This window comes from Trichomycterus rosablanca, chromosome 15 (genome assembly GCF_030014385.1).
Source record: "Trichomycterus rosablanca isolate fTriRos1 chromosome 15, fTriRos1.hap1, whole genome shotgun sequence".
In the NCBI taxonomy this organism is placed as follows: Eukaryota; Metazoa; Chordata; class Actinopteri; order Siluriformes; family Trichomycteridae; genus Trichomycterus; species Trichomycterus rosablanca.
Genome location: NC_086002.1, coordinates 11,796,672 through 11,812,228, shown reverse-complemented (window position 1 = coordinate 11,812,228; position 15,557 = coordinate 11,796,672). Strand labels below are relative to the sequence as shown.

Below are 15,557 nucleotides of genomic sequence, written 5' to 3'. Positions count from 1 at the left end.
GAGCACATGGTGTCCATTTTTTTTCAAAACATTTTAATTATTTTCTTACACATTTGTTGACAAACTGGGGATCCTCTGATCATCTTTGATCATCAAAGACTCAGCCTTTCCTGGATGCTGCTTTTGTACCAAACCATGATTACAATCACCTGTTAACATCACCTGTTTGGAATCACATCATTATTTAGTTTTTTCACCTCATTACTAGCCCTAAATTGTTCTCACAGGAATGGAGGTATATTAACAAATGAAATGAAGTTGAGCAGACAAACCATGAAATATCTCAGGTTCAAACTGTCTGCAATCAAATAAAAGTCAAAGTAAATGTAAGGAACACTGCATTGTTATTTTATTTGCATTTTGGGGTGGTTTTTCAGTTGTATTTCAGTATGTTTTTATATTATATTTGTGTTATTTTCAGTGTATAAGTGTCAAAAACAACCCCCCCCCCCAAGTTTGTTTGAGTCACAAGTTAAGTAAGAGACTGAACAGACATGCTAGAAATGTTTGCTTTGTAAATTCATACTTGTTTGTTAATGAATATATGTTTTTTTTTATTTTCTTTAAAAAGGAAGCATCTTGCTGACTGGTTTTGTATTTAATTCCTACAGGCAATGCAAAGCAGACTTGTCATTCTCATGGGATGCGTGTTTGTCTTGTTACTGCATGATAATGAAGGTAAATATTTTAATAAACCTACGTGTTAACATTTATAAAAAACAAGACATTACAAACAATTTAGCCAGCAGATTAGTGAACTATTTATGAAACTTTAGTTTAATTTTAATGCCCAAGTTTTGGGAATGGGATTTCCAGTAAGCGTTGGTACTATTTTCTATATTATTAAGTACACTATATGGACAAAAGTACTGTACAATAGACCCTTGAGTTACGAACATTTTGGGTTACGAACTATCTTTTTCAACTTAACATACGAACAAATTTCGGACTACGAACCGAAATTCGTTTTTCCGGTGTTTTCTTTATATTTTGTAAAATTCTATATTAAAATGTCCCCAAAGAAGGTGCAGAGGAAGTCCAGTCTTGAGAAAATGAAAAAAAAAAAATCACTATTTGTTGTTGTATAATTACTCCTGCCAGTAGCTGTCACTGTGTATCAGACAGCGGGGACAGTAAGTGAGAGAGAAGAAGGAAATCGGCTCAGTAAAGTGTTCTTTCTTTTGTGCAATTACACCTACAAAATACAACACTACTGAAATGAAGGAAATAATAGAGAAATATGAGAGTTATTGTTGTTTCTGGTAGATACATTTTACATAAAAAGAAGAAATTTATTATGGTGTATGGTACAGCACACGTACTGTACTGAAATGTGATGTGTGTTTTATGTACAGTACTACTGTGTATTGTTGTTTATTACAGTAATGTCTATTCTATAATTTAAGATTAAGGGAAAATATACTTGTATTTATAACAAAAAAGACATTTTAAGACATTAGAAAGGTTAGGTAAGGGGGGGTTTGGGAGGTCTGGCACGGATTAATTCTATTTACATTATTTCTTATGGGAAAAATAGGTTTAACTAACGAACATTTTGAATTAAGAACAGCCCTTCGGAACCAATTAAATTCGTAAGTCAAGAGTCTACTGTATAGGGACACCCCTTCTAATTTTTTAATGCGTGTGTTTCAGCCACAAAAATTGCTAACAGGTGTAATAAATCAATTATATAAAAAAGAATATGCGCTTAACCTGTAGCAACAGTTTAGGGAAGGCTCAAAGTGAGGTCTATAAAGACATGAAAAAAAGCTTGGTTTAAAGAAACTCCAGCACAGCCTGCACAGAGCCCTGACCTCAGCCACACTGAACAGCATTGGAATAAACATGGATTGAGGATTTTTTTTTTTTTTTTTTGCATTTTCTCCCAATTTTCCTCCCAATCTAGTTGTATCCAATTACCTGATAACATCATGCTTCCTCTTTACTGATGCTGATCTCCAGTGCTGATTGAAAAGAGCAAGACTCCGACACGTGTGCAGTAGCCAACTGCATCTTTTCACCTGCCCGAGGCGAGTTCATACGCGGATCAACTTTGTGTACGGAGAGCATTAGTCCTCGACTCTGTCCCTATCTGGCTTCCCACCCTGTATGAGCAACAGTTAATCGTTGTTCATGTAGCCGCCCAGCCCAGCCGGATGGCAGAGCTGAGTTTCGAACCAACAAGTTCGAAATGTCAGCTCTGGTGTGCTAGCTTGTTTTTACTGCATTGCACAGTCCACAGGCCACATCCGGTCCACATGAGGTCAATGGCAATTAAAAATCAGACGTAAATAAATGTACATGACACTTGGAATACAACAGGAGTGTTTTTATTATTTAATTTACATACGTTTTCAATAAATATTGAGCAGAATTAAGTTCACCCTATTGGTCCGGCCCTTCTCAACAGTCCCAGTTGCTTGTGGCCCCTTAAAGAAAATTGTAACTGCCCACCTCTGGAGTAAAGGTTCACAAACCATCTGCAGCTGTACAACATTAAGCATCAAGTGTTTACAAAACTAATCACTGATCTTTCTATCTTTTCAGCTGCCAGAGTTTGCACAGCAAATGATGTACATGTACTTTCCCTGTATAAAGACATCGAAGCGGTAATTGCACCTTGGAAAAAAATCCGACCTGTTCTGAACCCCACAGACATTGTGAACATCAAATTGGGCTTCACTATTACTGGCATTCTTGGAGTGGTAAGCAACTGATGCTTCATTTTTATTTATTTTATTCATATTATTTTTTTATTTTTATTTAATTGTCTAATTTTACCACACTGATTTTTTCCAGAATGAAAAAGACGGGTTATTGACAATATTCATTATAAAAACACTGGTAAGTTTCATATATTCTTAAATGTGTTGTTTCACTTGTTTTTGGAACTAATTAACAAATTATTATTTATTTTTACCAGGACTGGTTTCTGCCATTTCTAAGTTGGAATACATCTTGTGGGGCTCAAACGATCTCTTACCCAGTGTCTGATCTATGGTTGCCTGATATAGAGATAAACGAATTGTAAGTTATCTTTCACATCTGAAAAATCTATTCATGTACAATTGCAATGTTAGTAGATACAGCCAGCTTTAGAATTATTGGCAACCTTGGTAAAGATGGGTTCAGATGATTGCATCACTAAACTGCATGGTCATATTCCAAATCTCCTGTTCTAGTACAGGTTGCACAGATGGACTCATATTTATTAATTAGAAAGGCTATTCAAGTATATTAAACTCATGGCATGTTCATAGAACCTGTTGACGTTGACCTGCTTTGTGACATGCTGCATTATGAGATGCACATTAAAGAGATGCATAGTTGCAGCCTAGTTGTTAAGGTACTGATCCAGTAATCAGAAGGTTGTCGGTTCACGCCTCACCACTGCTGAGTTTCCACTGTTGGGCCCCTGGGCATGGCTTTCACCCCTCAATTGCTTAGATTGTATACCGTCACAACTGTAAGTCGCTTTGGATAAGAGCGTCTGCTAAATGGCAGAAATGTAAATGTATACATCGGGGCTTGAACCATCAACCTTCTGATTACTAGTCAAGTACCTTAACCTCTGAGCTACCACTGCCCTTTAAATGTACAAAAATATACATAAATGTATACGTACACGCTTCATTAGGTTCATTCTTTTTTCATGTGCATTTATTGAGAATTTTACGAGCTACACCTATCTTATCCATAATGCACTTAAAATGACTGACTCTACTGTTCTTTGTTAGCCCCACCCTGCAATCATTAATGGAACCCCCACTGACCAGTTACTATTTGGGTGCTAGACCATTTTCAGCACTGTAATCTACATTTTTGGCATTTAGCAGACACTTTTTTGTCCAAAGCAACTTACAGTACTGTGACAGTATACAGTATTATTTAAGCAATTGAGGGACAATGGCCTGGATCAAGGGTCCAACAGTGGCAACCTGGCAGTGGTGGGGCTTGAACCAGCGACCTTTCGATTACTAGTCCAGTATCTTTACAGTAAAATGCTACTTTACTGGTCTTAGTTAATAGGGTGTGTGCAGCAGAAATGTACATACAGTTACAACATTCTGCCAATGTAGTAATTTCTATTTTGCTTTTTGACTTTCCCTTGCTGCATGTACCATAAAAGTGGATAAACATTTGCCCACATTTGCTGTTAGGGCAATAATCGACAAAATATAAACAACTTGGATCTACGTACATAGAAAAAGATGCAAGTGTATTTTTTTATAACCGTTGTAGCCAACTTTACCTAGGCTGCCAATTTTCACCTCCTTGTTTCTACAATCACTGTCCATTTTATCAGCTTCACTTACCATTTAAAAGCAGTCTACAATTAGTAGTTCTACAATTACTGACTGTAGTACATCTATTTCTCTGCATGCTTTGTTAGCCCCCTTTTATTGCTGTTCTTCAGTGATCAGGACTCTCCCAGGACCACCACAGAGTAGGTGTTATTTGGGTGGTGGATCATTCTCAATGCTGCAGTGACACTGACATGTTAGTGGTGTGTTTGTGTGTGCTGTGCTGGTATGAGTGGATCAGACACAGCAGCGCTGCTGGAGTTTTTAAATACTGTCTACTCACTGTCCACTCTATTAGACACTCCTACCTAGTTGGTCCACCTTGTAGATTTAAAGTCAGAGACGATTGCTCGTCTATTGCTGCTGTTTGAGTTGGTCATCTTCTAGACCTTCATCAGTGGTCACAGGACGCTGCCCACAAGCAGTGTTGGCTGGATATATTTTTGGTTGGTGGATTATTCTCAGTCCAGCAGTGACAGTGAGGTGACAGCAGTGCTGTGTCTTATCCACTCATACCAGCACAACACACACGAACATAACACCACCATGTCCGTGTCCCTGCAGTGATGAGAATGACCAATGACCACCACCCAAATAATACCTGCTCTGTAATGGTCATGACCATTGAAGAACAGCATGAAAGGGGGCTAACAAAGCATGCAGAGAAACAGATGGACTAGAGTCAGTAATTGTAGAACTAAAGTGCTCCTATATGGTAAGTGGAGCTGATAACATGGACAGTAAGTGTAGAAACAAGGAGGTGGTTTTAATGTTTGTAGAGAAGACTAACTATCTCTTATGACAATGCAGTATGGAAGAAGACAAGAGTCCTCAATCACTGTACCTTCTGCTTAATTACACCGGGGGAGTTCATGTTGTTGAACGAAAGAGAGTTGTCAGCTCTTGCAAAATGAACATTTACAAGTTTCCCTTTGACACCCAGAACTGCACGCTAACGTTTTCTTCCGTAATACATGAAGGTAGTACTTGTAAACTTAACTTCAGCTGAAGAAATAAAGAATTTTTATGTGCAATTTCTGAGAATTATGCCCTCTATTTTCAGGAAATGAATTGAAGCTGTATTCTAAATCCAATGAATATATTTTGAGGTCATCCACTGAATTAATGAAAGCTAATGTGGGATGGAAATTAATGTATGTGACACAGAAGTCTTCGGTTTATAACCTGACCAGCAAAAGGTCTTACTCTGCAATGGTGTACAACGTAAGTTAAGTGTAGTTATTGGTATGCTACTTTTAAGTCATTTCAATTCAAAGCTGCATTTATACAATATGAACTGTAAACACTGAATGTTTTATTTGTGCTCGTGCCATAGATAATTCTGAAACGTGAGCCTAGTCTGTATGTGGTGAACCTTCTGGTTCCTAGCTGCTTCCTCAGCATGTTGGACCTGTTCAGCTTCTACATGCCTGCTGAGAGCGTTGATCGGTCAGCTTTCAAAATGACCCTCATCCTGGGTTACACCGTCTTCCTGCTCATCACTAATGACCTCCTGCCTGATAATTCGGCAGAACCACCTCTTATAAGTATGGCACACGTACACCACTACACAACACTAAATATGGAACTAAATATGTTAACGAGATGTACAAAATCACTTTCAAAAAGGTTGGAACTAGGGATGTAATGATACACTCTACCCACGATGCGATGCGATTCATGATACTGGGTTCACGATACGATTCTTTCCCGATTTTTTAAACAAAATGAAATTAAAGACAAACTAGAACAAAGTTTCCTTTTATTATTATTATTATTATTATCATTATTATTATTATTATTTCTCTTTTAAAAAACTACATAAAATACTGTATTTGTGCTTATCTTTTATTTATCTAAATAATGAATGCCCTTTTATTTCTGAGGTACAGAGATTTTTCACAAGTCACAAAATACGAGTCCGAGTCAAGTCACGAGTCTTTAGGCTAGAGTCCGAGTCAAGTCATGAGTCTTTAGGCTAGAGTCCAAGTCAAGTCACGAGTCTGTGGGCTAGAGTCCGAGTCAAGTCACAAGTCTTTAGGCTAAAGTTTGAGTCAAGTCACAAGTCTTTAGGCTAGAGTCCGAGTCAAGTCACGAGTCTTTAGGCTAAAGTTTGAGTCAAGTCACAAGTCTTTAGGCTAGAGTCCGAGTCAAGTCACGAGTCTTTAGGCTAAAATTTGAGTCAAGTCACAAGTCTTTAGGCTAAAGTCCGAGTCAAGTCATGAGTCTTTAGGCAAAAATTTGAGTCAAGTCACAAGTCTTTAGGCTAGAATCCGAGTCAAGTCACGAGTATTTAGGCTAGAGTCCGAGTTAAGTCACGAGTCTTTAGGCTAGAGTCCGAGTCAAATCACGAGTCTTTAGGCTAAAGTTTGAGTCAAATCATGAGTCTTTAGGCTAGAGTCCGAGTCAAGTCACGAGTCTTTAGGCTAAAGTCCGAGTCAAGTCACGAGTCTTTAGGCTAAAGTCTGAGTCAAATCCCGAGTCTTTAGGCTAGAGTCCGAGTCAAATCACGAGTCTTTATGCTAGAGTCCGAGTCAAGTCACGAGTCTTTAGGCTAGAGTCCGAGTAAAGTCACGAGTCTTCAGGCTAGAGTCCGAGTCAAGTCACGAGTCAATATAATATACACAAAACATATATTGGAAATGTAGCGTAGAAATAAACAAATAATATGTACGTTCAGATAAAGAACAACAACAGATTAGCGACTGTATTTTGCCGTTTTACTTCGTGCCTTTACTTTCCTAGGTACCAGTTAAAAGCTTAAACTGACGTTTTGTTTTCATTGCAAATTACGGCACAGCGGCCAAAATCCCAAACACAGCAAAAAAATCCATAATACTGCTTACCTTATGTTCTTCCAGATGCTATTACATTTATAACCGTGTGTCCCATTAGGAATATAATCCGTTATTTTGTAAATGTGCTTATATTTAAAAACCTCCAAACTTTTCCCGGTTGTGAAGTTAAACACTAACTCATTAGAAAGCCAATCAAGCGTTTCATTGACATTCATCTGTGTGACGCTGCAAACTAAATACAAGCAAATAACAGCATTTCTTACTAACAGTTAAAAACAGAAGGTCTGATTGGTTCGGAAAGTGGTTCTTACAATCATTAGCAATTTTGTAGGAGTGTTCCATTCACATTATCTGTTACTGTGAAGTGCCCTATGTAGGGTATTCCACCATTTAAAGTAGGGAGCGATGCTTCATCACTACACCAGAAGCTGGCTGGAACATTTACCCGTTGTGTGCGTTGCGGGTTAAGACGGCCGTTATTAGACGGAGTGTTATTAGAGAGCAGAAAATGACACAATCAGAATGATGTCGGATCATATATATATATATATATATATATATATATATATATATATATATATATATATATTAGGGCTGTCGAAGTTAACGCGATAATAACGCATTAACGCAATCTCAATTTAACGCGATTAAAAAAAATAGTGCCGTTAACGCAAATTCTATTTGGCCCTGCGAGTCATCCGTAGTTCATGTTGAGACTTGCCAGCGTTTTTCATTTGCGGTTTGTTAACATAATGTAACCGAGCGTGTAGTGATGCACTCGCTTAATAAAGAAATAAATACACGGTATATTCACAAGTTGTCGGGAGCAGAACACTTTTATTAACTTATTCTGTTACCGTACCGGACAGCTGGAGTTATCGCGTTAGCCAAGCATGCTAGTCCATGAACTATGGAAGCCCCAAAGGGTCAAAACACACTCACTTCGTGTAGAAACGTCCATCAAATGTCACGATACAACCACAGAAAAGTCTGTTACAATAACTACGCCTTATCCCACCTAAAGCACCGCTGATCTACAATATTTGGAGAAATTCTAACCTACAATCTGACATTTATACGAAGTCAAGGGTCTCTGCTGGATAGTATTACTGCCTAGTATGTGAGTGAATTACAGTTTTCTCTTGTCCCAGCAGTTTTTAACATAAGTACATTTAGCATAAAATGTGTTCACCATTTTAATTGTAACATTTCACTTAAAAATCCTTGTTTTCTTCTTTTTTAAAAAAATGTGATTAATCGCGATTAACTATATGAAATTCTGAGATTAATCGCGATTAAATTTTTTAATCGTTTGACAGCCCTAATATATATATATATATATATATATATATATATATATATATATATATATATATATATATATATACAGTGTATCACAAAAGTGAGTACACCCCTCACATTTCTGCAAATATTTTATTATATCTTTTCATGGGACAACACTATAGAAATAAAACTTGGATATAACTTAGAGTACTCAGTGTACAACTTGTATAGCAGTGTAGATTTACTGTCTTCTGAAAATAACTCAACACACAGCCATTAATGTCTAAATGGCTGGCAACATAAGTGAGTACACCCCACAGTGAACATGTCCAAATTGTGCCCAAAGTGTCAATATTTTGTGTGACCACCATTATTATCCAGCACTGCCTTAACCCTCCTGGGCATGGAATTCACCAGAGCTGCACAGGTTGCTACTGGAATCCTCTTCCACTCCTCCATGATGACATCACGGAGCTGGTGGATGTTAGACACCTTGAACTCCTCCACCTTCCACTTGAGGATGCGCCACAGGTGCTCAATTGGGTTTAGGCCATCACCTTTACCTTCAGCTTCCTCAGCAAGGCAGTTGTCATCTTGGAGGTTGTGTTTGGGGTCGTTATCCTGTTGGAAAACTGCCATGAGGCCCAGTTTTCGAAGGGAGGGGATCATGCTCTGTTTCAAAATGTCACAGTACATGTTGGAATTCATGTTTCCCTCAATGAACTGCAGCTCCCCAGTGCCAGCAACACTCATGCAGCCCAAGACCATGATGCTACCACCACCATGCTTGACTGTAGGCAAGATACAGTTGACTTGGTACTTCTCACCAGGGCGCCGCCACACATGCTGGACACCATCTGAGCCAAACAAGTTTATCTTGGTCTCGTCAGACCACAGGGCATTCCAGTAATCCATGTTCTTGGACTGCTTGTCTTCAGCAAACTGTTTGCGGGCTTTCTTGTGCGTCAGCTTCCTTCTGGGATGACGACCATGCAGACCGAGTTGATGCAGTGTGCGGCGTATGGTCTGAGCACTGACAGGCTGACCTCCCACGTCTTCAACCTCTGCAGCAATGCTGGCAGCACTCATGTGTCTATTTTTTAAAGCCAACCTCTGGATATGACGCCGAACACGTGGACTCAATTTCTTTGGTCGACCCTGGCGAAGCCTGTTCCGAGTGGAACCTGTCCTGGAAAACCACTGTATGACCTTGGCCACCATGCTGTAGCTCAGTTTCAGGGTGTTAGCAATCTTCTTATAGCCCAGGCCATCTTTGTGGAGAGCAACAATTCTATTTCTCACATCCTCAGAGAGTTCTTTGCCATGAGGTGCCATGTTGAATATCCAGTGGCCAGTATGAGAGAATTGTACCCAAAACACCAAATTTAACAGCCCTGCTCCCCATTTACACCTGGGACCTTGACACATGACACCAGGGAGGGACAACGACGCATTTGGGCACAATTTGGACATGTTCACTGTGGGGTGTACTCACTTATGTTGCCAGCTATTTAGACATTAATGGCTGTGTGTTGAGTTCTTTTCAGAAGACAGTAAATCTACACTGCTATACAAGCTGTACACTGACTACTCTAAGTTATATCCAAGTTTCATGTCTATAGTGTTGTCCCATGAAAAGATATAATGAAATATTTGCAGAAATGTGAGGGGTGTACTCACTTTTGTGATACACTGTATATATATATATAATTGTCACACGTAACTAATGTTGCCGATTTGTTGTCCACAAGTCATTTTTTGCGAGTCACGAGTCGAGTCTGAGTCATTTGAAACGAGTCCGAGTCGAGTCTGCTGAGGTAGGTACAAACTATGCAAAACAATGCTGCACATTTCCATTTTTGTGTATAAAAATAAACTGAAATGAAACAAATCCCACATTGAATAAATAAATGAATAATACAAACGAAGAAAGTATCCTCACAATAAATTTGGCTGGCAACACTGTAGTGACGTCAACCAGGCGAGGTGAATAGCGCCGGTGCCCTTTGCTGTTTAAAGTGAATATCGATTAATTATACGTGTAAACCGATTGGAATCGTTACACATGTGAATTGATTTTTAAGTGTCTTGTGGAGCATCATTACATCCCTAGTTGGGACAGTATGTGAATTGATTCTTGCTAATAATTCTTGCATATAATTATCACCCCCCAACCACCTACTCCAAAAGGAAAATAAACGATAAAGCTAAGATATCAAGCTTTTAATTTAGGACAGGTCAAAAACAATGTATAAATCACTTTTTGTTTTATTTAGCAATTCACATATTGTCCCAACTGTTTTTTTTTAATTAAGGTTTGAAATACAATACTCACTTTGCTGTAATTTTCTTTGACATGCAAAAGCAAGACCATCCACTGAGCATCCTCGCTTATTAATGAACTATTTGATGAGTGACCACATGCATACACTAAGGGTGAAGAAAGAAAGACATGGGTAGTATACACTGACCAGGCAACATTATGACCACTGACAGGTGAATTGAATAACACTGATTATCTCTTCATCACGGCACCTGTTAGTGGGTGGGATATATTAGGCAGCAAGTGAACATTTTATCCTCAAAGTTGATGTGTTAGAAGCAGGAGAAATGGGCAAGCGTAAGGATTTGAGCGAGTCTGACAAGGGCCAAATTGTGATGGCAAGACGACTGGGTCAGAGCATCTCCAAAACTGCAGCTCTTGTGGGGTGTTCCCGGTCTGCAGTGGTCAGTATCTATCAAAAGTGGTCCAAGGAAGGAACAGTGGTAAACCGACGACAGGATCATGGGCGGCCAAGGCTCATTGATACACGTGGGGAGCAAAGGCTGGCCCATGTGATCCGATCCAACAGACGAGCGACTGTAGCTCAAATTGCTGAAGAAGTTAATGCTGGTTCTGATAGAAAGGTGTCAGAATACACAGTGCATCACAATTTGTTGCGTATGGGGCTGCCTAGCCTTATGGAAACAGTATTCCCTGATGGCTGTGGCCTCTTTCAGCAGGATAATGCACCCTGCCACAAAGCAAAAATGGTTCAGGTATGGTTTGAGGAACACAACTAGTTTGAGGTGTTGACTTGGCCTCCAAATTTCCCAAGTCTTGGTGCCAGATACCACAGCACACCTTCAGGGGTCTAGTGAAGTCCATGCCTCGGCAGGTCTTTATATAGACCTAGGAGTTTAATTGGGCTGAAATCTGATGACAGCAGATTTACATTAAATGCATACTTATCAAACCAATTAACCGTTTCTTCTAAGAGAAACCAAACCTTTACCCACACTAGCTACCACTGTCCCAAATGATCACACATATCACACATACCTACCTGGAAGCACTTCTAATTCTTGATTATTTAAGTTTTTTAATATAATTTTCAATATGTATTGCACAGTGATGCTGTAATATCATTTCTCTGTCTTTGCAGATGTATGTTTCTCTCTGAGCTTGGCACTGATGGTGGCCAGCCTTTTGGAGACAATGTTCATTGTTAACCTCAGTAACAGGAACAGCTCTAACTATCACCGCAAAGTGCCTCGATGGCTCAACCGATTGGTTTTGCACTACCTAGCACGCTTCCTGTTCATGTCCCATTATTGTACTCCAGCAACTTTGACCTTTAAACAAGACGAAAAAGGTAGGCTAACGGAAATTGTATCGCACTCCAGTATATAGGGGGAAGTCAGGTGATTTGGGACACTTTTAGGTAGATCACCAAGAAAACGTTTGAAGTGTTTAAAGATCTGCTATATTTCTAATTACATAATTATAAGGGAATTTATATTTATAAGGTAAGTTGCAAAGTAAAATACTTTAGTACTTTACGTACACATAGTTTACACTATTATTTCCATAAAATTGCCCCTATTTCTGTATGTGCAAAGCACAGTATTCAGAAACGTACAATCTTCCAATGCCTACCAATGTACTGATGTCTGTTAGGATTTCAACAACATAACAACGTGACGGCACCACAACAAAACACAGCAGAGCAGGAGTGGAGGTGCAAGGTGTGCATGTAAGATGTGAGAAACGTACCGAATGTTCCGGAGAAAAAAGTAAAACTAAAGTATCGATCCCATCACACTAGTATCGATCCGATTCCAATATCAACATTACCAACGTAATATCGATATTTGGATCGATCCGCCCACCCTGTGCCACTGCGGTAGCAGAAGCTGTTCGTTTTGTTAAGGTTTGTTTGTCAGGCTAAATAAATGACAAATTATGAAGATAATTCCACTTTCAAAAATGAATTAAGTGGTGTCTTCAGTCCCCAAGCAATTAAGTATTGTTAAAAGAAAAAAAATAATATAGTGGTTTACATGCTTTTGTCACATGTATTATACACAGACATAATTGTCTCATATACTGTATATATATATATATATATATATATATATATATATATATATATATATATATATATATATACAGTGTATCACAAAAGTGAGTACACCCCTCACATTTCTGCAGATATTTAAGTATATCTTTTCATGGGACAACACTGACAAAATGACACTTTGACACAATGAAAAGTAGTCTGTGTGCAGCTTATATAACAGTGTAAATTTATTCTTCCCTCAAAATAACTCAATATACAGCCATTAATGTCTAAACCACCGGCAACAAAAGTGAGTACACCCCTTAGTGAAAGTTCCTGAAGTGTCAATATTTTGTGTGGCCACCATTATTTCCCAGAACTGCCTTAACTCTCCTGGGCATGGAGTTTACCAGAGCTTCACAGGTTGCCACTGGAATGCTTTTCCACTCCTCCATGACGACATCACGGAGCTGGCGGATATTCGAGACTTTGCGCTCCTCCACCTTCCGCTTGAGGATGCCTCAAAGATGTTCTATTGGGTTTAGGTCTGGAGACATGCTTGGCCAGTCCATCACCTTTACCCTCAGCCTCTTCAATAAAGCAGTGGTCGTCTTAGAGGTGTGTTTGGGGTCATTATCATGCTGGAACACTGCCCTGCGCCCCAGTTTCCGGAGGGAGGGGATCATGCTCTGCTTCAGTATTTCACAGTACATATTGGAGTTCATGTGTCCCTCAATGAAATGTAACTCCCCAACACCTGCTGCACTCATGCAGCCCCAGACCATGGCATTCCCACCACCATGCTTGACTGTAGGCATGACACACTTATCTTTGTACTCCTCACCTGATTGCCGCCACACATGCTTGAGACCATCTGAACCAAACAAATTAATCTTGGTCTCATCAGACCATAGGACATGGTTCCAGTAATCCATGTCCTTTGTTGACATGTCTTCAGCAAACTGTTTGCGGGCTTTCTTGTGTAGAGACTTCAGAAGAGGCTTCCTTCTGGGGTGACAGCCATGCAGACCAATTTGATGTAGTGTGCGGCGTATGGTCTGAGCACTGACAGGCTGACCCCCCACCTTTTCAATCTCTGCAGCAATGCTGACAGCACTCCTGCGCCTATCTTTCAAAGACAGCAGTTGGATGTGACGCCGAGCACGTGCACTCAGCTTCTTTGGACGACCAACGCGAGGTCTGTTCTGAGTGGACCCTGCTCTTTTAAAACACTGGATGATCTTGGCCACTGTGCTGCAGCTCAGTTTCAGGGTGTTGGCAATCTTCTTGTAGCCTTGGCCATCTTCATGTAGCGCAACAATTCATCTTTTAAGATCCTCAGAGCGTTCTTTGCCATGAGGTGCCATGTTGGAACTTTCAGTGACCAGTATGAGAGAGTGTGAGAGCTGTACTACTAAATTGAACACACCTGCTCCCTATGCACACCTGAGACCTAGTAACACTAACAAATCACATGACATTTTGGAGGGAAAATGACAAGCAGTGCTCAATTTGGACATTTAGGGGTGTAGTCTCTTAGGGGTGTACTCACTTTTGTTGCCGGTGGTTTAGACATTAATGGCTGTATATTGAGTTATTTTGAGGGAAGAATAAATTTACACTGTTATATAAGCTGCACACAGACTACTTTTCATTGTGTCAAAGTGTCATTTTGTCAGTGTTGTCCCATGAAAAGATATACTTAAATATCTGAAGAAATGTGAGGGGTGTACTCACTTTTGTGATACACTGTATATTAAATTCAGTTTTGGCTTTACAATCTAGCAATTATGAATGACAAGGGCATTTACATTGACAGCATTTAGCAGACACTTTTATCCAAAGCGACTTACAGTACTTGGACAATATATTGTTTAAGCAATTGAGGGTTAAGGGCCCAACAGTGGCAACCTGGCAGTGGTGGGGTTTGAACCAGCAATCTTTTGATTACTAGTCCAGCACCTTAACCACTAGGCTACAACTGCCCATATGTTAAATTTGAGTAAATGTCTGCTGTTATTAAAGCTTATGTTTTGTTTAATGTAGCATCAGCTTTCTATCTGGAGAATACGCTTTACCGGTCAGAAAAAGCAATGGCGGCTGCTGAGGCTGAACAAACAGAGCTGACGAAGGAAGCCGCTGTGGTGGATGAGCTAAAGAAACTTTTCAGAGAATTGGTAGCCATTCGTCAGAAGGTAGAAATACACCTGAGTCCTATCAAGGATGTAGATGAATGGAAGATAATCGCAAAAGTCATTGATCGGCTCCTGTTTGTGTTTTATGTCATTTTTGTGATCGTGAGCTACGTCACCATAATAACGCTTTGGGTCGTTGCTTAAGGGTTTCATTTTAGAACGAGCAAAGGTTATTTTAAGGACCTAAGAATCTGACAAATGAATTTGTAAAGCCAGACAAAGACCAGGTTTTTTGTTCTGTCTAAATAATAGCCACACTATGAAAGCAAAGATTGTATCTAGGGCATCAGATCACCATTAAACATCCAACAATTGTCCTAAAGGTGGCAGCAGCTAAAAATGATATGACCTACACAATTGTGAGCCAATTACATGTGCCTAGCAAACCTTTATTAAATCATAATAACACCGTTTTCAGGATTTTCAGTCAGACGATACCTAGTCTGTTAACTGCTAACCTACACACACCAACGGCCATTGAAAATATGATGTTTTGTCTTTATTAATTAATTTAGCAGATATAAACTGATGTACACTTTCATGGATGTCATGCACGTTTTGGGATTTTAGTGACTTGAAACTGTCGTAGTTGTACATATTTCTAATACCTTTTATTAACATTACACATCTGGTCTTTGAGTCTGTACATTTCTC

At 39.4% G+C, this 15,557-nt stretch overlaps 1 protein-coding gene across 1 annotated transcript; it reads left to right on the top strand.

Annotated features, from left to right (window-relative positions):
- The first annotated feature begins 614 nt into the window (after window positions 1–614).
- LOC134329569 (5-hydroxytryptamine receptor 3A-like) lies at window positions 615–15,047 on the top strand. The gene is made up of 9 exons (XM_063010854.1): window positions 615–678; window positions 2,548–2,705; window positions 2,800–2,844; window positions 2,924–3,027; window positions 5,115–5,284; window positions 5,368–5,528; window positions 5,641–5,851; window positions 11,812–12,021; window positions 14,755–15,047. The coding sequence occupies exons 1-9, from the start codon at window positions 615–617 to the stop codon at window positions 15,045–15,047; spliced, it is 1,416 nt and encodes a 471-aa protein (XP_062866924.1).
- Window positions 15,048–15,557: the final 510 nt, after the last annotated feature.

What these genes read in the sequence shown, in the direction of transcription:
- LOC134329569 (XM_063010854.1), top strand. Translation starts at nt 615, where the DNA reads ATGCAAAGCAGACTTGTCATTCTCATGGGATGCGTGTTTGTCTTGTTA. An exon ending in GTTACTGCATGATAATGAAG is followed by an intron (nt 679 to 2,547) that starts GTAAATATTTTA and finishes CTATCTTTTCAG; the next exon opens with CTGCCAGAGTTTGCACAGCA. An exon ending in TATTCATTATAAAAACACTG is followed by an intron (nt 2,845 to 2,923) that starts GTAAGTTTCATA and finishes TATTTTTACCAG; the next exon opens with GACTGGTTTCTGCCATTTCT.